The sequence below is a fragment of the Talaromyces marneffei genome, chromosome 1 (assembly GCF_009556855.1).
Source record: "Talaromyces marneffei chromosome 1, complete sequence".
Lineage (NCBI taxonomy): Eukaryota > Fungi > Ascomycota > Eurotiomycetes > Eurotiales > Trichocomaceae > Talaromyces > Talaromyces marneffei.
Genome location: NC_072348.1, coordinates 827,018 through 846,748, shown reverse-complemented (window position 1 = coordinate 846,748; position 19,731 = coordinate 827,018). Strand labels below are relative to the sequence as shown.

The window sequence follows — 19,731 nt, the reverse complement described above, 5'->3', positions numbered from 1 at the left end:
TATCATGATTACAGTTCCTGGTTCTTGGTTCTACCTTTCTCGCAACCTAGACCTTGTAACTAAAGAAGAAGCACTATCTACTACGATGTCATCCGCTTCTTCAAGGCCTGTTCTCCATTACCTGGAGCTTGGTACACTGGGTCGAGGGGAAGTTGTCCGGTAATTAGATGTTCCTCCATCTTTCGTAGCACCGCTGACGAGATATTGTAATAAGTTTGTTCCTGAATGATGCAGGCATTGATTTTGAAGACATTCGTTATGCCTATGATCATACCTGGGCGGCAACCAGCGCAGAACTCCAAGCAAAAGGCCTGACGGTTACAGGAAAGGTCCCGGTGCTGGAGTTCAATGGCACTATTTTGACACAGGTTCGTCGTTTTTTTCAGTTTCGAAGATCGATAATGGTACTAACACATTCCTAGCACATACCAATCCTACGATATCTAGCCCGAGAGCTTAATGATTATGACGGCCAGACAAGTCTGGAGAAATGGGTTGTCGATGCCGTATCAGATATCTATATAGACTGGAGAGTAAGCTGCGTTATATCCATCCCTCGATTTAGTACCTCTGACCGAACTGTTTCAGACACAATATGTTGCCAACCTCGAAAACGCATCAGACAGTTTCAAGAACAAGTACACGCCGGAATACTATAACATACTTTCACACTATTACTCACAACGTGGTGGTCCTTTCCTCCTAGGGGACAGGGCAACCTATGCCGATTTTGTGATCTATCAGTCTCTTGATGATGATAGGAAGACTAATACTCTTCCGGTATGTGATCTTGTACTGTCAAAGAGATGCGCGGAACTGTTCCTCATTGATACAACCTTTAGGAGACACTGCCTGGGGCAATTGTAGCATTTAAGGAGGCCTTTGAGAGCCGCCCTCGTGTCAAAGCTTACCTTGAAAGCCGTCGCAATATGAATATTAACAAGTAGGTCTTGGGAGGATGGATGACCATGAAGTCGATCTATACTGGAGGATTCCCTGGTGAGCCGACTGGGGAAAGCCATTATGAAACGGTTCCTGAGTATTTCGATATGTTCCCCAGATACTAGCAGTAAATTAGGGCCTTCGTGAGCAGATATATATAGTGATATAGATTCGTCGTGATCCAAAGAATAAATACACCAATTCACACATTAGGGCTACTAGGGTTAGGGCTAATATACAATCGGCTAAACCCAAAGTGGTCTCCGCAGTGATAAAGTAGATAAGAAATGATCATCATTCCCAAGGAGCTTCATCTTTTGACATCACGGATCACCCCACCATGTCGAATCCTCTCGTTGCTTGGGCGCTTCCCAAGCTCTCCAACTTCCTTCCCTTGGATGAGGAGTCTCTGAAGCAAATAATCACATACTCCGCCGGATTATCCAGGGAAGAAAGCGCCGAACATTTGAAGAATCTCCTCGGAGACGCCCCACCAGTTCTCGAATTCATCTCATCATTCAACTCACGACGAACTGACAGTGGCATATCTACACCTCAATCTGGCACATCTACACCGCGCACGGCTCGCGAAGATAGCGGCCCGGCTGAACGAAATCAAGCGAAGAAAAATAAACGAACCAAGGCACCATTACACAATGCCGGACCTCCGCGGCGACCAGAGAATTACGGAAATGTCTCCGGTGGATATAAGAAGTCTGATTTAGAGCAGGATTATATGACTGCATCAAGTAGACCTAATTCACTGCAACCGGACCTGGGACCTGGATATGGCTCGTCTTCAGCGAACTCGCGGAATCCATCACCCGCCCCGAAAAGCAATAATATCAAAGCACCACCGTCGGCAGCAGGTCCTCTGATATCGGATTACTTGCCTAATGTGAAATCAAAGACAAGCAAAGCTCATCGACCGGCTGGTTCTGGTTCTGGCTCTGGACATTCAACGCCTGGCAAAGGGTCTGTAACGACAACAAACATTGCAGATCTGACCTCTGCAATTGCAGCTTTGGAGGTATCTACAAATCCGACATCTACCAAAAAAAGGCAAAAGTGCGATTGCAACGCGTCCATACATCCATTGTTCACACCTGCGCCGAACTGTCTCAGCTGCGGGAAGATTATATGCTCTCTCGAGGGCCTACAACCATGTTCCTTTTGTGGCGCACAATTATTGTCGAGCCAGGAAATCCAGAGCATGATTAAAGAACTTCGTGCTGAACGAGGGCAGGAAAAGATGAGAGCTCATAACGAAGGTGTGCATCATGCAGGAGGTCCTGGTATATCTGACAGTGGGCCACCAAGCAAGCTCGACGCCGCCGTCGCTCACAGAAACAAGCTACTCGCTTTCCAAGCACAAAACGCCCAGCGTACGCGCGTGGTAGATGAAGCCGCGGATTTTGAAACGCCCAATATTGGATCTACGCAATGGATGAGTCCAGCACAGCGAGCACTAGCCTTGAAAAAACAGCAAAAGATTCTACGAGAAATGGAAGAGAAAGCGAAACCAGAGTGGGAGAAGAAACAAACGGTTCTCAGTCTGGATATAAAGAGTGGTCGAGTCGTGCGTTCGTATCATACCGCTCCTTCGGCGGCTGTTACTCCGGATGAGGAGGAGAAAGAAATCGACGAAGCGGCGATGATTGATACTCGAAACGAGACTGGGAGTACGGGTGCAGCGTTTAGTAAAAATCCTTTACTTGCGAGTGGTGGTCTAATGCGGCCGATATGGAAAGCTACGACGGATGGTGAAGCCGGTGGAGAGAAAAATAAGGAAGTGAGACGAACATGGCGTCGAGTGCAGGATGACAATGATGACAATGAGCAATGGATATTAGATGGTGGTGCTCATGGGTATAGCAATGATAGCGGTGCTTGAAACTTTTATAGAAACCTACGAATCATGTACATAGCGTTGATTGGTGGGGAAGATATCCAGATGTTTTCATCCACAATAGAACAAGTCACAAGATGTACTCCGTAAGACAAATCCCTGCACAGCACTAGTTAATATATCCTACAAGTAATAATTATTGATTGAGAACGCAAGATTATTAATTCCGTTATCAGAGGAAAGGGAAGAAATATCCGGTCCAGCTTCAAGGTTCCGCGGCTATACCCGGATTCTGGCTGAAGCAAGGCTCACTCTCGCACCTACTACAATCAACCCAGAATATATGCTCCTAATGTAATCAAGGAATGCATAACAGCTTCTTGTATTATCTACATGAATTAAGAAACTTATAACTAGATAACATGAATGACTAAAAAGGTATGGAAGAAGATGGAATGTGTGTAACAGGAATGAAACATCCGGCGCTAGGTGCCATAAATGATACGTATAATCACAGTTCAGGTGGAATATCAGCACCGGCTATAACCGTGTCCTGGAAAGATATATAAGAGCGTCTAGGATCCTGTCTATCCTGATGCTAAACTTGTCTATTCCCGTAGAGAAAGTAATCCATGATCTGGGGTACCCCGTTTGCGGAGACAACGTTATTGAACGCATATTGACGGATACCTACGGATATTTTGCCCCCTTCCATTTTCTGGATGCCCTGAACAAAACAGAACGGAATGATTTCCGGATATCTTGGTCTGGCACGCGTTATAGCGGCTGTTGGGCTTGCGGGTATTGTGGTTGCTGTATGTCTATTTTCTCATATGTCTTAGATGGAGCGTGAGTTTAATTATATACTATAGACACTCGGATATGTCGCCTACAACCGCTTCCTACATCCACTACGAGACATCAAAGGCCCCTTCCTGGCAACAGTCACCCCATGGGTACAACTCTATCATGGCTTAAAAGGTGACCGGCACCTATGGTTGCACAGGCTACACCAACAATACGGCTCCCATGTACGTGTGACCCCAAATTTTGTCTCCGTCAACACAGCCAAAGGTCTGCGCGACATCTACGGCCATGGCAAACGGTTCAAAAAGGCCGATTTCTACAACGGTTTCACCGCTATCAAGGGCGTATACAACACCCACAATGCAATCGACAAAACCATCCATGGCAAGAAACGCCGTGTTCTGAGCCATGCATTCTCCGACCATGCCCTCAAGGAAATGGAAGATCTCATGTTGATCCATATCCGCCAACTTTGTGCCGTGCTCAGCGAAGAACCCCAGTATGTGAGTAATATCATCTTGCCGAATGAATACAAAACGGAAAAGGGTCAGATTGTGCGGAATATGAGTAATTGGTTGGGATTCATGACTTATGATGTGATGGGAGAGTTATGTTTTGGCAAGAGTTTTAATCTGCTGATTGATGGTGCGAAGAGGAAAATGGTTCATTTGGTTGATCGGGCTGCGTATCGTCACTATGTTGTGAGTTCATTTCCGCCTGAATTGTCGTATGACTTCAAATCTAATGAGACAGTGCGGCCTTTGGATGCCCCTTGACAGATGGGGACTTGACAAAATTTTCATTCGAAAACTCACCATGGACCGATGGAATTTCATCATAACCTCACGCGCCGAAGCCACGGAGAGAGCCAAAGAGCGAGTCGAAGCTGGCCGCGATGCAAAGAAGGACTTCTTCTGCTATTTGTTGAATGCAAAGGACCCCGAGACAGGAGAGGGCCTCTCAATGAAAGAGTTATGGGGTGAAGCGAATGTGCTCATGGTTGCTGGCAGTGACACGACGTCGACCAGTATCGTGGCAACATTGTTCTACCTCGTTCGACACACGGAAGCTATGAAGAAACTCAAGGAAGAGGTGAGGTCAAGTTTCACGGACGTGGAACAGATCGTGAGTGGACCTCAGCTCAATGACTTGGTCTACCTCAAAGCATGTATCGATGAAGCCATGCGCTTGTCGCCGGCTGTCCCTGGATCCATCCCCCGTGAAGCAATGGAAGGCGGTGCAGAAGTTGATGGCGTTTTCCTATCCGCTGGTAGCGAATGCGGTACACCGGCATTCTCAATTCATCGTTCGCCGGACTACTACCGCGAGCCATTGTCATACATCCCCGAACGCTGGATTGAAGGCGCAACATGCCAGACTCATTCTGGACGGCAATCATGGGTGACCACAAAGCCTGAAATTGAGGCTGCACGGAACGCGTTTTGCCCATTTAGCATTGGGCCCAGAGGGTGTATTGGAAAGAGCATGGCGTTGATGGAGATGCGTATTACGCTAGCAAGATTGTTGTTTTTGTTTGATATTGAGTTGGCTGATCGGACTGGGGAGGATGCTGATGGGTTTCTGGCCTTGACGGATCACTTCGTGTCGGCAAAGACTGGGCCAAATGTTCTCATCCGGCGGAGACAAGATCTGTCTTAGGTTATTCGATAGTCAATTGACACAATCCAATTGCTGTCGACTGGATCTTTCAAGGGCCACTAGGGTTAGGGTCGGGTCTTAATAACCCTACGTCCGGTTTTGCTGCCAATTCTAACTTCCTTTTGTCAAGCATCATATTTGTTGAAACTACATCAGTGGCACAAAATTGAAATATTGCAGCATCAGCTTCATTGCGTAAAATGTAGTTTGGGGGTTGTAGGAATCAAGTTTCGGACGTTAGTGGCTGCTAAGACCAAAAAGCTTAAGGCCACGTTCTCCGCGTCAGATCTCAGCATGTCCAGAACCACCATGACAATCAGCACAGATATTAGCATGGCACTTCGCTTGAAGTCAAATGTTTCATTGTAACAACCAAAAAGTCCTCCCTACTTTTAATCCATCAAATATTCGAGCCGAAGGACGGTTACACCACATTGCAAGATAATCTCCGGTAAACCTTCTGAGTACGGTAAACAATCAACTTCAACTTCAGCCCAACACGGAATGCTGCCTTGAGCTGTCAGCCTTTGAACGTCCTGGAATAATTTTTACATATCATCACCTGGACCGCACCGAGAATCCTATATCCAGCTAGCCAGCTGGCTCTCAAAAGATGGTGTCAGCCCTCACCGTGACACTCATCCAATCAACCTTCTTCAACGCCATATCCAACGTCTTAGCCCAAATCATAGATCAATGGCACAACGAAGTACTCCTCCACCCCCGCATATCGACATATCATACACACAATTGCTGACTTACAATAGGAGCCATTCAAATTAAACATACCAGCATTCATCCAATTCATCACATACTGCATCATTATCGTGCCCATCAACTTCTACTGGCAGCGATGGATGGAATCACGCTTCCCGGGGTTTCCATCTTTTAGTTGGTTCTCTTCTTCCTCTTCCTCTTCTGCTTCTACAAGCAGTAATGCCAGAGACGCAGCAGGCGTTGTGATACCCATCGAGGATCTAGCAGTCAAAGACAAGAATATAGCCGACATCCAACATCTCCCACCACCCTCATCTTCATCTTCATCTTCTATCAGGAGATACTGGACGCCCAAGAAATCAACAGCCACTCGACCAGGGGATAGAGGAATAAAAAACTTCGTCAAAAAATTCCTGCTAGACCAAACTATCGGCTCGGTGGTAAACGTCTGGCTCTTTATCGTGCTGATCAACCTGCTCAAGGGGAAATCATGGAGGTATACATCCACGCGGGTCAGTGAGGATATGCCGGATGTTATGATTGCGCGACTCAAATATAGACCTATTGTGGCGGGATTGATGTTCACCGTTATTCCGGTGGATAGGAGGGTTGTGTTTGGGAGTTTCTGCGGGGTTATTTGGAGCGTTTATTTAAGTTTGCATTCGCTTTCGCGATAATACGCCTAAGTGTTGTGTTGTGTTGATACCATGTACTTTTAATATCATTGATTTTTTTCCGAATACTATGGTGTGTTCAATAGTTTATGTTGACGGCCCGATAATGCAATAGGTGTATACATGAATCAAGCATGCAGATAGAAAGAAATAAATTATCATCATCGTGAGCCCATGGCATGTTCCTTGTGAGCGACTAATGCAATAAGAGCTGCACCAACTCCACTGCCATCTTTAGCGATACCAATTTTTACTTTTGACTCCTTCTCGCCAATACCCTTGACTTCTCGCAAGGCTTCTCGCATATAGTCCACAAACTTGGGGTAGAATTCTACAAGACTGCCATCAACACCGATATCGACAGTCTCGTCCGTGTCTATCCGCTTAGTGTCTATGAGAATGGCGGCAAGAGCTATGGCACTAAGACGAGCGGCACGTTTTGCGATAGCATGACCAATTGCTTTGACTGCCTGTGCATCATCGGTAGTGGCATTGTCCACATTGAAGTGCTCAAACAAGGCAATCTTTGTCACGGCAAGATCGGGGGTGTTGTCTGCTTCAATAATACTCAAAAAGCTGGTGTCAATGCCCCAGGTCTGATACAGCGGCGAGCCGGAAGGTATCGAGCTACCATCATTCTGTAGCAGCTTGGCCTCGGAATCCTGGGTCAAGGCTAAAATAGCACGGCGAAGAATCTCTCCCAAAAACATGCCCGACACGCGCTTTTCGAACATTTGGATACCGGGGTTGACTGATTCTGCATCTAGTTGCTGATCATATATGGTATTCGGAAGGACGCTGAGATGGTTATCGAAGCTACCCCATTCCGTGTTGATGACCATTTGGTTTTTGGTCTTGTCAATTGTTCTGTCGTTCTTAACATCGAGTTTTGTCACTTTGTCGAGGTTCTCAACGTAGGCGCCGTTGGTTCCGGTGCCGAAAATAGCACCGAGCAGGGTCTCGGTTTTGCCCGGAGAAGTATAAGAACGAGCCATCAATGTGCCGACGGTATCATTGACCAAAGCTGCCACTCGGACAGGAAGGTGGAGTTCATTGATGGCATCTTGAAGCATCAAACAGACATCCTTTCCGACGGCATCGGGAATGTCGAACCCTTTCGTCCATCGGATCAGGGTACCTCTGTTGATAGATGTCTGGTGAACGGGGAAACTGAAGGTGAACCCAAGGTCGAAGATCTCTTCGCGGCGATATTGATCGGTAGTGCCAGTCAAGCGGCGTCTTCGGACGGTGGCTTCAAAGTGGTCGTTGTGGTGTTGTTCGAGGAAAATTTCGATCTGAGTGGCGAGAAACTTGAATAATTCCTTGTATGAGGGAGCGACCATCATGTCTCGGGGAATTGCGACTTTGTTTTGTGTGAGGTCGAAAGTGCTATCACCACGGAGGTTGATAGAACAGACCCGGAAGTTGGTACCACCGAGGTCGACGGCCAAATACAGGCCCTATCATTATGTTAGAGCAACTGGACAATTGGGAACATGAATGCAAGGAGGGGGAAATGCAGTAACAAAATGCATTGCGTCATCGATGAGGAGACATCATAAAATATCGCGACACGAGAGCACACACCTTTTCAGTGCCATTGGGAACACTGGTCACATATGTAGGAATCTGACTGAGAGTAGTGCCATTCTTTGCCAGGCCCTCAGCCATCTGGTTAAGAAACTCGTCAACCCCGCGCTGTACCTGGTCGGAGGGGAGGTCGAACTCGCGTGCTACCCGCAACGCGGCGTCGAGAGAGGGGCCGGGAGCAGCCATGATCATGCCGGCGGGGGAGGAGGAAGATATACAAGAAGAGGAGAGGATGTTTTGAGGATTGGCGCAAGTGGAAGTGTACGAAGAAGTGCAAGTAAATGGAGAGTCGCAACGGGGATTATAATCGGGGTGGAGTGAAGAATAAAAAGTTGAGGGACAATCGATGATCTCAGTGGCAGATGAGGGGCAGTTGCTGTGTCTGGTGGTACCACTCCGTCCTTGGAAGTCCGCGTCTTAGTCAGGAGGAGGGAGCAGTTAGCACCAACTTCACACAGAATATTTCTTTCTTAGTTAGCCAGCACAGTGTTAGGTAAAACGCGTCATTATACTGTGCATTGGCGGCCAACTGTGGGAAGCGTCATCCACTCCGTAGTGAAAACGTTCACCGTTGCTCCCCGAAACAAAAGGTTGAAACAACGAGTGGGCGGGGCAGCAGCAAATGCTGTGTGTCGTATTTGCACTTACAATAATTATAATTCTCGCTCCCACGAACTCTGTCCCGCATTCCTCCACCAAACCCAAGCAGCCCAGCAATGGTCGCTGCGAGGACAAGCCCCAGTACCCCAAGCCCTGCAGTCCACGGCTTGCCGGTGACCTCAAACAGGAAGCTTAGCCCCGGCACGCTGGATTGGATCAGATTCGTCCATGGCGCGCTTTCGCTCGTAGGCACAGACACCAGCTGAGAATCGGACTCGGATACCTTGACCGTCATAAGGCATACTGTTCTCTGAATGAACCATCAAGTGATAATCCCAGACTATTGTCAGATCATAATCAAATGAGGCAATTAGCAAGAGCAACTAGGACTACGGATGAGTCCGGAGGCACGTAGTCCGCAATTTGCGTACCGTGGAGTATCGTCAACCCTTTTGTGGAGTACTGACTCGTCGTGCGAAATGAGGGCCGATGTGACCTCCAGATAGTGACACCGGGAGATGCAACGAAGAGGATGCGAATTGACCAGGAAGTGGCTAGATAGGCAAACCTTGACAGGTCACTGGAGACACTGTTGAACGAGGGATAAAGCAGAATGCAGTGTGCTGTTGGCGTGACACTAAAGTGACTAGCAGTAGACCCGGACATTTAACGGCAAAACGCAAGATTGCTGCAGACCCTGCCCATGCGCAAGGCCAGATTTGTTGTTTGACAACCTCAATGCATTTTTATGCATTGAAAAAGTTGAAAAAAAAAGAGTCAGGAACAAGGATCCAAATGGGGGGAGAAATATAATATACCTGCCCCGAGACCCCTCGGCGATTGCTCCGAGGTTGACCACACCCGACTTGAAAATCTGAACATATGAGATAATGGTCTATGGCTACAAATTATATCCGGACATGATGCTGTAACTAAACGTGCTTGTTCCACCAGAATGAATCTATCAGTACAAAGTTTATAAAATAATCTTCCATTTTTCACCCAACAACCTTATCCACAAAAGCCCGCTCCAGTTTCGCGACCTCCTGCTTGAACGAGTCAACCTCCTTCCAGCAATCCAGAGGTCGTCGATCGTTTATCCTCAGACAATTAACAACATCAGTCTTAGCGCGCTCAACATTCTCATCAAGCGCGGACAGTTTCTTCCTCGATTCGAGCTTCGTGCGCAAACGCTCAATATCCTTCAGCACAGCTTCGCGCGATGGGTCGACGACGGCGGGTGTCTGCTGCTGCGATGAGGCGGCAGGTGGAGTGACGGTGGCAGGATCAATAGGGAATAAAGGCGCATCGAATTCTCGTCCTGCAAATGGGATTCGCGGAGCATCCAGGTCCAAAGATCCGGCCGGCGCCGCAAACGATGTGGACAATGATGCACCTGTTAATCCAGAGACTTTTCGTTCGGGTAGTTCGGCAGCAAGGCGCTTTTCGATTTCTTCGAGGGTTTGTTTTTCACGTTGTCGTAGGCGTTCTAGTTCTTCGGCGACGCGCGCTTGGATGTGTAATTCGAGAGATTTGGCCCGGGATGAGTCGGTCTGCTTCGTAATTAGGGATGCGATTGAGGTAAGTTCGGTAGGATAGAGTATACCTCTTTGCTAGATTGTAGAGCCTCAACTAAGTTGGCAGAGAATTGGACCGGCGTTTCGCTGCAATTGTACAAATATTAGCTTCGTAGTTCTTTCCTTCGGTTATGACATCGTGCTTTTCAGTAAGCGCAGTTCCCCATTTCAAGCCATTGAAGCTCCTCCGGTTCAGAATTCATACGAAGAATATTGATTCTTCGCGATATCGCATTCCCAATTGGCGGCATAGATGCCATTTATTCCCTGAGCAAATAAACATACCTGGCGAAAATATGTTTAGACCCAGCCGAAGCTTCGGGTTTCGAGCCCCCAGCACCCATTCTGGCCGTCAATTATTCCTTCCAGATATAACCAAAATGATTTCGACTGCAATCAGAATATCCACAATAGGTCGAAGTCGTGTTGGTGACCTGACGGGTGAGCAATTGCAGTTTGTTGCCGTGACGATCGTCAACAAGTTTCTTGAAGTTCGGCGTCATTCGGGACCAAATTGCAAGACATGTCACGTGATAGTAAATGGTGCCTTAGGTGTCCACCATCTTTTATGATTTCTAGGAATTGTGGCTTGACAAATTCAGATTTCTGGTTGGCAAAAGGGTATCATTCACTATCTAAACAAATCTAACTATAGCGTGTCACACAAATTCCCACAGCCCAAGTCTACCAACACGTTCACCTGCAGATCGAAGAATACACATTCGTCTTTCTGGGCAAGGCCCTGTCTTGTTGCACTGAGATTTAGACTGCGTGTCTTTCGTCGGAGAAGATTCGATTACTTTCGAAACTAGGATTGAGCCAATGCCGGTGCCCTTGCCTTCCGTCAAGTTGTAGTTACCAGAAGATATAAAGCCGATCAGGTCGTCTTCTGGAGGGAGAGGAATTTCCGAAGCTAGTTCAGGAGTGGATGGGTCGAGTAATGATGTTGCGAGTTTCTGTAGATCTTCCTTTCTTTTCATCTCCGGGTCTATGGGAGCGGATTTCGCTTTCGAGGACGGTCGTATTGGCGGTGGTTTCGTACCAGAGCCACTCTTGGAAGAAGATTGTTTCGTAGATAGCCACTGGTTACGTAGTTCATCGTTCTTCAATGGAAGACGATAGATACGCGCGCATGGCGTTGGCGTTCCGCGCCCCAAAAGTGTGGCCCTCACTGTGGCCAAGTACGGTCCATCCTCGGGGAACTTCCAAGCTCGTGCATTCGTATTCAGCTGTGATGCGGTTCTTGCATCCAGTCTTAAATGTGCAATCCCCAACGGCGGTATAGTGTCCGTTTTTGAATCCGCGGGCAGGGCCGCCTCCTTCATTCGACTACTCTCAGTGTCCTGTGTCTCATCCATGGTAGGCGATTGCGTCTTTTGGACTATCCTCTCCCAGTCGCAAGCCCAGCCTCGCCCTACCTCCCCTTTCTGGCCATTACCCAAGTCAAGACTATCATATTCCACTCTTTTCCCCTTGGGCCTCCTTTCCCACTCTTTCTTTCGATCTTCGTCTTCTCTAGCATTCCATTCCCAGCCGGCACGGGTTCCGGGATAATCGCCAGGAAACCAGGGTTGTCCATACTCAAACGCTAATTGGCGCTGTTCCTTTACACCACCAAACCGAGGGTTATCTCCACTAGATAGCGGATAATACATGAGCACATACCACAGAGGAGTAACGCATCTCCAAGGCAATAGAACAGTCCAGGTACCATGATTGTTCATGTCTTTCGAACCGATTTCTGGCCGCGATGTATATATCATGACGGGTATTTGAGGGTCGGTAGACTGCGGTTTAAGTGGTACACCCGGACCAGCCAAGGTCCTCCGCCGATTGATGGCTTTCTGGCTCGGCAGACGACGGCTTGAGGTCAGTCGTGTAGAGCGGTCGAACAGAGCTGGCGGATTCCGGCAACTGTCAGGTGGCCATGAAGATAGTATAGTTGCTAGATTATTCATATCTGATTCAGATGTCGAGGGTTTAAGAGTTTTTACAGGGTAGTGTAATCGGGGGTCGCTAATGGAGAATGACAAGAGGGCTCCATTTGGCAAAGAAGAGGGATTCGTGACACCGAGAAGAGATTTCCAGGTTGTAGCATGAGTATCGCCTTCTTTTTCCTCCGGTTCATTCGACTTAAAAGGACGCATAGTAGCAAGAAGTGCCTCCGTCGACCCAGGTCCTGTGATTTCAATGCTTCCAATATCAAACCGTAAGTCTTGAAGCGTGATGGGCGGGTTCTGCTTCTTGCATACCTGCAATAGCACGTTCCAAAGCTGCAGAAAGGCAGACGGGTGGACCCGAAGAAACAATTTATCTCGTACTTGCTGTTTTTTTGATGCTGCTGTATCGTCTGCATTAGACATTTCTTGATCCTCCTCGACTTTCGGCGTTGTAACACACCATATCAGGGTAACCGGAGCTATAGGTTTTTTAGCCTCGTCTGCCTCGTACAACCACTTCTGAAGTACTCTTGTCCCTTGTCTCCATTTCCTTCCCTTGGGTCCCCAACAATCGTCTCCCTCAACCCGCAAGCTCTTTAAGGCATTCTCTAACGCAGCAAAGGTCCCCTCCAGTTGGATAGTAGACATATAGCTCATATCCCATGCTATAGCGCCCCTTGACCCTACAGCTCGATGAGTAGGACGATAGCTCTTTTCCGTCGGTGTCAATGGGACCGCAAATCTCCAAAGCGGTTCTCCAGGGGGGGTCATATGTGCCCTCTTTGCATGAAACATGTGCGTAGGTAGCCAAGTTTTGGACCGCTGACGTTTCCTATACTTCGATTCGGGCGGCAATGGTTGCGAAAGTTTATTCTTCTTGATCTTAGGAACTCGTGGAGCAACAGTATGGGTATGGCTTCCTTCCACCAAAGTCTTCTCTTTTGCTTCTTCGTCCCGTTTTGCTCTCAAGGCTGCTCGTTTCTCCTTCGTCTTTTTATTGAGGCTCTGAAGACGGCGCGCTGTCTCGAGGCGGATTCGTAATATTTTGGTCGGTTTTCGTCGTCGGGCAGTCACCGTGGGAGTATTATCTTCTATCATCTTGTTTGCGTTAGTACCAGCAAACCAAGCCTATGGATGATACGTACCTCTCTCTTAGCTCTCGCCCGCAACCTCTTCGGCACTCTTTTCACATTATGACTCGCAGTCCTCCTCCGAAGCGATCTAGGCACTTTCTGAAATGCACGACTCATCAACGCGCCTCTAGATTTATCGATTCCAGCTTCCAGAGCTCGAATCTCATATTCGCGAGCTCCTACATATGCCGCAACGTCGAGTTCGCCGGTGGCAGACAGAGCTGCATCGGCGGACTGCACGGCCAGAGCACGAGCATCGTGATTTTTGGCGCGCTTGCGAGCTGCGCTGTCGGGTTTTGGATCAGCTAGGGAGTTTATAAGCGGATATTTCCTCTTTGAACGCGCATTCGCAGCCATTGCCGATATGTCGTTTGCATGAAAGTGAGGTTGGTTGTAAATTTATTTTTCCCGGTTTCTCATATCAGATCGCGTCTCGGTGGGTCCTTTAGGGTTAGGGTTATATGTTATGCAATATACGTTCCATCTAACTAGTTGTAGTTATGCTTTTGCACACAGTTTTTGATTCCTGTCTCTACATAACCACAAATTTCTAACCAAAAAAATTTGATTGTTGGTAATCTACAAATAGAGTAGGGGTACTGTAAGAAGCACAGGAACAGGCCTCTGTCTTTATATTATGATGTGGAATGCGCATCTGAGGAACTCAAGAAAATCCTAGATCATTACTTCTTCCAGGGTTGTTCTCTCATTCCATTGTAAAATGTATTTACAACATTTGAGCTACCTAGGTAGTAAGGAATTAACTTAGAGCGAGGGACACATGGATGGAACTCAAGGTAGTGTGAGGGCTCAATTCGGACTACATATATCAATACCTAGGGCTTAATGGATCAATTCGAACTCCACATCAAGACACCGACTCTCTTCCATATCATCGGAATATATCCTGCCAACATTGAAGTACACATGTGTTCAAGCTACATATGCCGACTACAGTGAGACTAGGCCCTTATCAAAGAGTTCTGACTGTCAAATCCAGAATATACTCACTTAGGTTGTTTCTGTAGTATAGCCAAGTTGTAAAGATGCCCTAACTGAGCTCATCGCGGTTAGGGTCTTTATAGCTAAAAGATTGATCAATTCCTAGACTGAGCATCGCGTTTGGCTTTGTGAGCGACTTCAGAGCTGATACTGTGTTTGGGGAACAGTTGATATGGCCACAGAAACGCTCAGAGGCCCTGCGAGAGGCAGAAGCGAGCTTGCTCTCCTAGCTGATAGCCAAATAAGAAGAGAATTGACCAGAGACTACACATCAATCACTATATAATGATAGCTTTAGAACAACTCCGGAGGGTTTTCATCCGAGGGTCACGTCTGCGGCGCCATGGGTTTCCCCCTCAACATGTAGTTGTCGGATTTCTCAGGCATCCCCACATGGATATAATGAGTTAAGCTTTAACATTATTAATACAATAGCTTTAATAAACTCAATATCGAGGTAGCGAACAAAGGTCAAAGAAGAGGAATCAACGAAAGACCGAGTAACAAGTACCCCAAAATAGCTCAAACAACTGACCAGCACAATGCAGTGATTATCAAAAGAATGACAAGAAGTGAAGTGAAACTGTAAAGTAGGCAGTAAAACTATCTTCGATGTGAACAATGTTCAGAAAGGAGGGACTTGACATATATGAAATACGAGACATGCACCTAAGGTATATTATCCAGAATTTTTATCATCTTTTTCGATCGCACTGGATCTTCAACGATGAATGACCGCCGCTTCAAGGTCAACTCCAAGATATCAACGACTTTGTGAAAAGAGGAGGCTGCACCGCGCTCTTGACGGAAGCGAACGAGACTAAGATTGGCGTGTCGCCCATGTTCGAGCACCGTGAAGAACTCCGCTGAGAATTCGACCGGACGTAGATTGAGATCTGCATCAATGTTAGCTTTTGTCACAAATCATGAGAAAGGAGACTTACGATTTGACTCGCAAACACGCCCGCGGACCACATTCTTGGCCCTGTCGAGGGATACGTTGTCCATTCCGTAGACTTTCCACTCAAGAAACGTTCTGTAAACCTCCTTACGAATCTTCGCTTTAGGTATTTTGAATGCTATGGTTCGTATAGCAGGTTTGACATGGAAAAACCGTGCAAACCAGTTTTGATTAGCACCTGATGGTCCACGTGTGCGACGATTGGTATAAGGAATTGGAACATGGCTAAGTGAAGGATCGTCGGATTCAATCTGGCCATGAGTATCTTCTTGTTCATGAGACGACTCTCCTATATCGTGTTAGTATCCTATTCTGACTTGATTTCGGCTCGTTTGCTTACCTGTAAGGCTGTCGCTGTCCGTCTTGTCTGCTTTTTTCTTGCTAAAAATCTTCAGGAAGCTAGAACGAGACTTTTCTCCAGATGCTTTTCTGGGGACCTTTTCTTCCGTATCTATACGCGCTTCGATACTGACCGAACCAGCCGGTGCTGCCTTTACACTCGGTAAGGTCGCTTCCTGAGAGTTTTCTTCATGCACGTGGGGTTTGTGTTTACCGAACCACGACCACTTCTTCTCGTTGGATGGCTTAGCACTGGACCTACGCGAATCCGAACTTTCCGATATAGTCTCCAAGACCATCGGACTCTGTGAGTTATATCGTAAACTAGTTGCGACAGAGTTGCTGCTTGTTCGTTGTTCGGATGGAACACCTTGCTTGCGAACATGAATAACAGAACTAGCCGAACTGTGGCGCGATTTGCAAACCAGAACAGGGGCTTCTGTAACAGCGCTTCTTTTTCGTATTGTCAAGGGCTTGATGTCTTCAATGGCGGGAAAGGAAGAGTCTTTTGGGACTACTCTGATAGTAGATTTTGCTTCGAGATTTTGCGAGACTCTGGGAGATGGCTCAGGTGTAGCGTGGTGGTCAACACGCTCTAAATCATAACCACTGGATGTCTCCAACGGAGTGAATATCTCTTCAGAAATGGAAGGCAAATAACCCGTATCTGCAACAGGTTTGGTAAGTGGTTCAGACAGTGTACGCCTATTTGAATTTTCAGCAACGAACTCAGATTTAGCCTTGCTGCGCGCAATATCTTGTTCAATCAGTCGATCAAGATGGGCTATGACTTCACCCAGGTAGTCTGGCAAACCTGCAGCTTCGGCCTTCGTAGAGTGCTCTATCAGTTTGCGACGGGTTTCGGCAAGTTCTTTCACAGTGTAAGATGCCGGCAGATCAGCAATCTTGTCTAATGCCTCTCTGCTTTCCCCTACTTGAGACTTTTCCGCTGCCTCTTCATGTATAGACATGGATGTGGCGGTAGTCGCAGTGCTAACAGCTGTGTGTCCAGTAGATACTGATGACCTGTTGAAGGCTTCCTCGCAGATTTGACTGAACTCGTGAGAGACCTTTCTTGTTTCTTCTCCCCAGAAATTATCCCGGATCTTCCTCACTAAGAGATCCTGATCTAGACTAGCGACAACATCTGAAGTGCGAACGACAGCAGGTTGCGCTGGGAGCACGGGACTGCTCATTCGGACAGAAGATGGCGTAGCAGCAAGTAGATTGGAGCTCTTCTCGTTGACGAGCAAATCTACGATAGAGCCCTGCGATTTGGCATAGTCTCCCGCTGACTTTGCTGAGGAACCTCCACCAGATTTGTTCCTGATATGGCGAAAGGATACATTCCGTCTATATCTAGCTCGGTGTTGAGGTGCAGGACTGTACCCACGACGAGACGTGGCTAAAGAGCTTCTTGAGTGAAACGAGCGTTGTGCTTTCTTCTTTCTATTCCATTGGATGATTTCAACGGAAGAGCTTGGAATGACATCTGCCCTTGGAGGCGAGGAAGGAAGAACAGCAGTATCGTCGTGCACTTCCACAAGTACATCCTCCGGTTTTTTGTGAACATTATCATCTCGATGGATGGTAACAGTCGCATATTGCACAGTAGACGTAGCCACCGGAGTTCGAGAGGCTCTGAATGGATCATAGCTGGCAGATGATTCTGGCTCTCTTCCACTATTACTGCGCCGGCTTGTTTCAGTCAAGATGGAAAACTGAGATCGACGACGTGCATGTCCTTGGAGTCGACCATTCTTAGAGTGCTTTGCCACTGCCCTCGTGGCAGCAGGTGGCCGAGATATGTGGTGATAGTCACTTGCTGAGTATTCAAGAGGTGGGCCATGATAGTTTTCCAACTGTTCGTCGCGAAATTTGATGAGGGCATTATAGAACATTTTCTCGTGGTTCGGCCTGTATCTAGTTAGAATACTGAAACTGATCAGAAGGGATGATACTGACTCTTGAGATAGAAGCCGCTCTATCAGACTTTCTGTATTGGCACTGTGCCATAAAGTCTGGAGACTTCGAAGTAGCTCCAGATCAATATCGGCACGAGAGGCTACGGCTGGACCACAATCTTTGGCTGATAGAGGCGGTGGAGGCCCAAGTTGATGTTGGGACATTGCTTGATGTAAAATCTCATATTTCTTGAGAAGGGGGTGGTTGAACATGCTTTGTATGCTGATTCGATCCTCTGGCCTTTTTTGTAGGATCCTCTGGATCATATCAGCTGCCTCTACAGACAGCCACGTTGGTATATGATAATTTCCCTTCTTCACCAAATGTAAAGTATTCGATAAATCGCCACCATCAAACGGCAAGAAGCCAGTCAACAATGCAAAGAGTATGATTCCGCAACTCCAAATATCAGCTTTATCACCACGATACCTTCGACCGTAGATAATTTCCGGTGCGGCATAGTGAGGACTTCCACATGATGTATTAAGCCAATGGCCAGCCGGTTGTAGAGCAGCCATTCCAAAATCCGCCAATTTGATGTTATGATTCGGATCCAAGAGTATGTTTTCGGGTTTCAGATCGCGATGACATATGTTGAATCTATGGCAATATGCAAGACCGGAGATTATCTGTCGAAAGAATCGAACCGCTTCTTCTTCCGGGAGAGGGCCGTGGGTCGATACATAGTCGAACAACTCGCCACCTTCGACATATTCAAGAACAAGATAGCTATTATCGTAAGCAACCAAGTTAGAGCAGTGGTATTTGCCTTCGACTTACAGGTCACCTCGATTCTCCCAGATATCGTACAGGTCGATAACGTTAGGATGTTCTATCAACTTCATGATCACCACCTCTCGCTCAATTCCAAAAGGCATCGGCCGTGTAGCCTGGTCTCCTAAAAGAGAGGCATTCCTATCCATTGCAGCTATGCTTTCGCTTTGAACCATGGCGGCAGATTTCTTCGACACGATTTTAATTGCGGCAGCCTGTCCGGTCACCGCATGCTTAGCCAGTCTGACCCGGCCAGTGGCGCCTTTTCCCAGTGTTCTTCCCAATTGCCATGGCCCTACGTGCGTCTTTAGTTTTCCTTTTCCTGACGCTGTCGAAGTGGTCGATATTGCTGAATTTCGATTCGAAGTACCTGGTGAGTCGGTAGTTACAGAGAGCCGTGCCGTATCGGCGACCACCACTGGTGAATTGTGAGGGACCTGAGGTTGTGTAGTTTCAATTGACTTGAGACGTTCATGATGGGGTGTTGTTCCATTGACCCCAGGCGTTATAATCGTCGGGCCATGATTTAATCGAGCAGCTGCGTCAGTCAGAGGCTGTCTACCCTGTGCAGAGCGATTTCCTGCACCATCCATGGCGTATGTTGCAGTCAAGTCTCCAAATCGCGACTAAACAGCGCAGTCGAGGATCCAAAGGCTCGATATCATTCCAATTGAGCTTGGCCTGTATAGTCCTGTCTAGCGATGGTGGTCCGTCAGGGCGTAAAAAATCTCTTCTTTGTTCCCGCAAGTCGTAGGTGTTGGCCAGTGTTGTTCGATATCAATCAGTTCAACACAATTCAATGGTCAGATATGGATTATAGGGATTCTATAAGTCAGTCAGAAGTGCAAAGTCAAGGGAGAAAAAGCGAATAAAGAAAAGCACAAAAAGAGAGTGAAGAGTAATAATGAGTGTGAAAGCTATAGAAGCGAATGTGACATGAGAGCGAATGACGGTGTCTATAGACAGCTTGACAGTGTTGCCGTGCTGGTTGTTACAAATGAAAGAGAAGGAAGAGACACCAGGAGGTAGCCAGACCCAGCATGATGGATAGCGACCACACAATGGACCTTGACGAGCAAACCTGAAGGAAGAATGGGACCAGAGGAGGAGTGAGGTTTGTTGTTGACCCCGCGCCCATTCCTACCTTGTTTTTGAGGAATGTGCATCCCCTGGTTGTTTCCCTTTTCCACACCACACCACAC

At 47.3% G+C, this 19,731-nt stretch overlaps 8 protein-coding genes across 8 annotated transcripts; 4 read left to right on the top strand and 4 right to left on the bottom strand.

Moving 5' to 3' along the window:
• Window positions 1-85: 85 nt before the first annotated feature.
• EYB26_000316 (uncharacterized protein) lies at window positions 86-947 on the top strand (the record flags this gene model as incomplete). The annotated part of the gene is made up of 5 exons (XM_054259633.1): window positions 86-159; window positions 215-368; window positions 423-533; window positions 589-780; window positions 843-947. 5 exons carry the CDS (start codon window positions 86-88, stop codon window positions 945-947), a joined length of 636 nt encoding a protein of 211 aa, XP_054115608.1.
• Window positions 948-1,282: 335 nt separating this feature from the next.
• EYB26_000315 (uncharacterized protein) lies at window positions 1,283-2,836 on the top strand (the record flags this gene model as incomplete). The annotated part of the gene is made up of 1 exon (XM_054259632.1): window positions 1,283-2,836. The coding sequence occupies one exon, from the start codon at window positions 1,283-1,285 to the stop codon at window positions 2,834-2,836; it is 1,554 nt and encodes a 517-aa protein (XP_054115607.1).
• A 701-nt stretch (window positions 2,837-3,537) lies between these two features.
• On the top strand, window positions 3,538-5,257 carry EYB26_000314 (uncharacterized protein; the record flags this gene model as incomplete). Its single annotated transcript, XM_054259631.1, has 3 exons — window positions 3,538-3,606; window positions 3,664-4,299; window positions 4,352-5,257. The coding sequence occupies 3 exons, from the start codon at window positions 3,538-3,540 to the stop codon at window positions 5,255-5,257; spliced, it is 1,611 nt and encodes a 536-aa protein (XP_054115606.1).
• Window positions 5,258-5,870: 613 nt separating this feature from the next.
• On the top strand, window positions 5,871-6,651 carry EYB26_000313 (uncharacterized protein; the record flags this gene model as incomplete). Its single annotated transcript, XM_054259630.1, has 2 exons — window positions 5,871-5,966; window positions 6,025-6,651. The coding sequence occupies 2 exons, from the start codon at window positions 5,871-5,873 to the stop codon at window positions 6,649-6,651; spliced, it is 723 nt and encodes a 240-aa protein (XP_054115605.1).
• A 158-nt stretch (window positions 6,652-6,809) lies between these two features.
• Window positions 6,810-9,133, bottom strand: EYB26_000312 (uncharacterized protein; the record flags this gene model as incomplete). Its single annotated transcript, XM_054259629.1, has 3 exons — window positions 6,810-8,108; window positions 8,236-8,654; window positions 8,887-9,133. 3 exons carry the CDS (start codon window positions 9,131-9,133, stop codon window positions 6,810-6,812), a joined length of 1,965 nt encoding a protein of 654 aa, XP_054115604.1.
• A 703-nt stretch (window positions 9,134-9,836) lies between these two features.
• EYB26_000311 (uncharacterized protein) lies at window positions 9,837-10,759 on the bottom strand (the record flags this gene model as incomplete). Its single annotated transcript, XM_054259628.1, has 3 exons — window positions 9,837-10,391; window positions 10,445-10,502; window positions 10,701-10,759. The coding sequence occupies 3 exons, from the start codon at window positions 10,757-10,759 to the stop codon at window positions 9,837-9,839; spliced, it is 672 nt and encodes a 223-aa protein (XP_054115603.1).
• A 315-nt stretch (window positions 10,760-11,074) lies between these two features.
• EYB26_000310 (uncharacterized protein) lies at window positions 11,075-13,845 on the bottom strand (the record flags this gene model as incomplete). Its single annotated transcript, XM_054259627.1, has 2 exons — window positions 11,075-13,453; window positions 13,501-13,845. 2 exons carry the CDS (start codon window positions 13,843-13,845, stop codon window positions 11,075-11,077), a joined length of 2,724 nt encoding a protein of 907 aa, XP_054115602.1.
• Window positions 13,846-15,159: 1,314 nt separating this feature from the next.
• On the bottom strand, window positions 15,160-19,122 carry EYB26_000309 (uncharacterized protein; the record flags this gene model as incomplete). Its single annotated transcript, XM_054259626.1, has 5 exons — window positions 15,160-15,386; window positions 15,435-15,740; window positions 15,792-17,707; window positions 17,756-18,484; window positions 18,536-19,122. The coding sequence occupies 5 exons, from the start codon at window positions 19,120-19,122 to the stop codon at window positions 15,160-15,162; spliced, it is 3,765 nt and encodes a 1,254-aa protein (XP_054115601.1).
• Window positions 19,123-19,731: the final 609 nt, after the last annotated feature.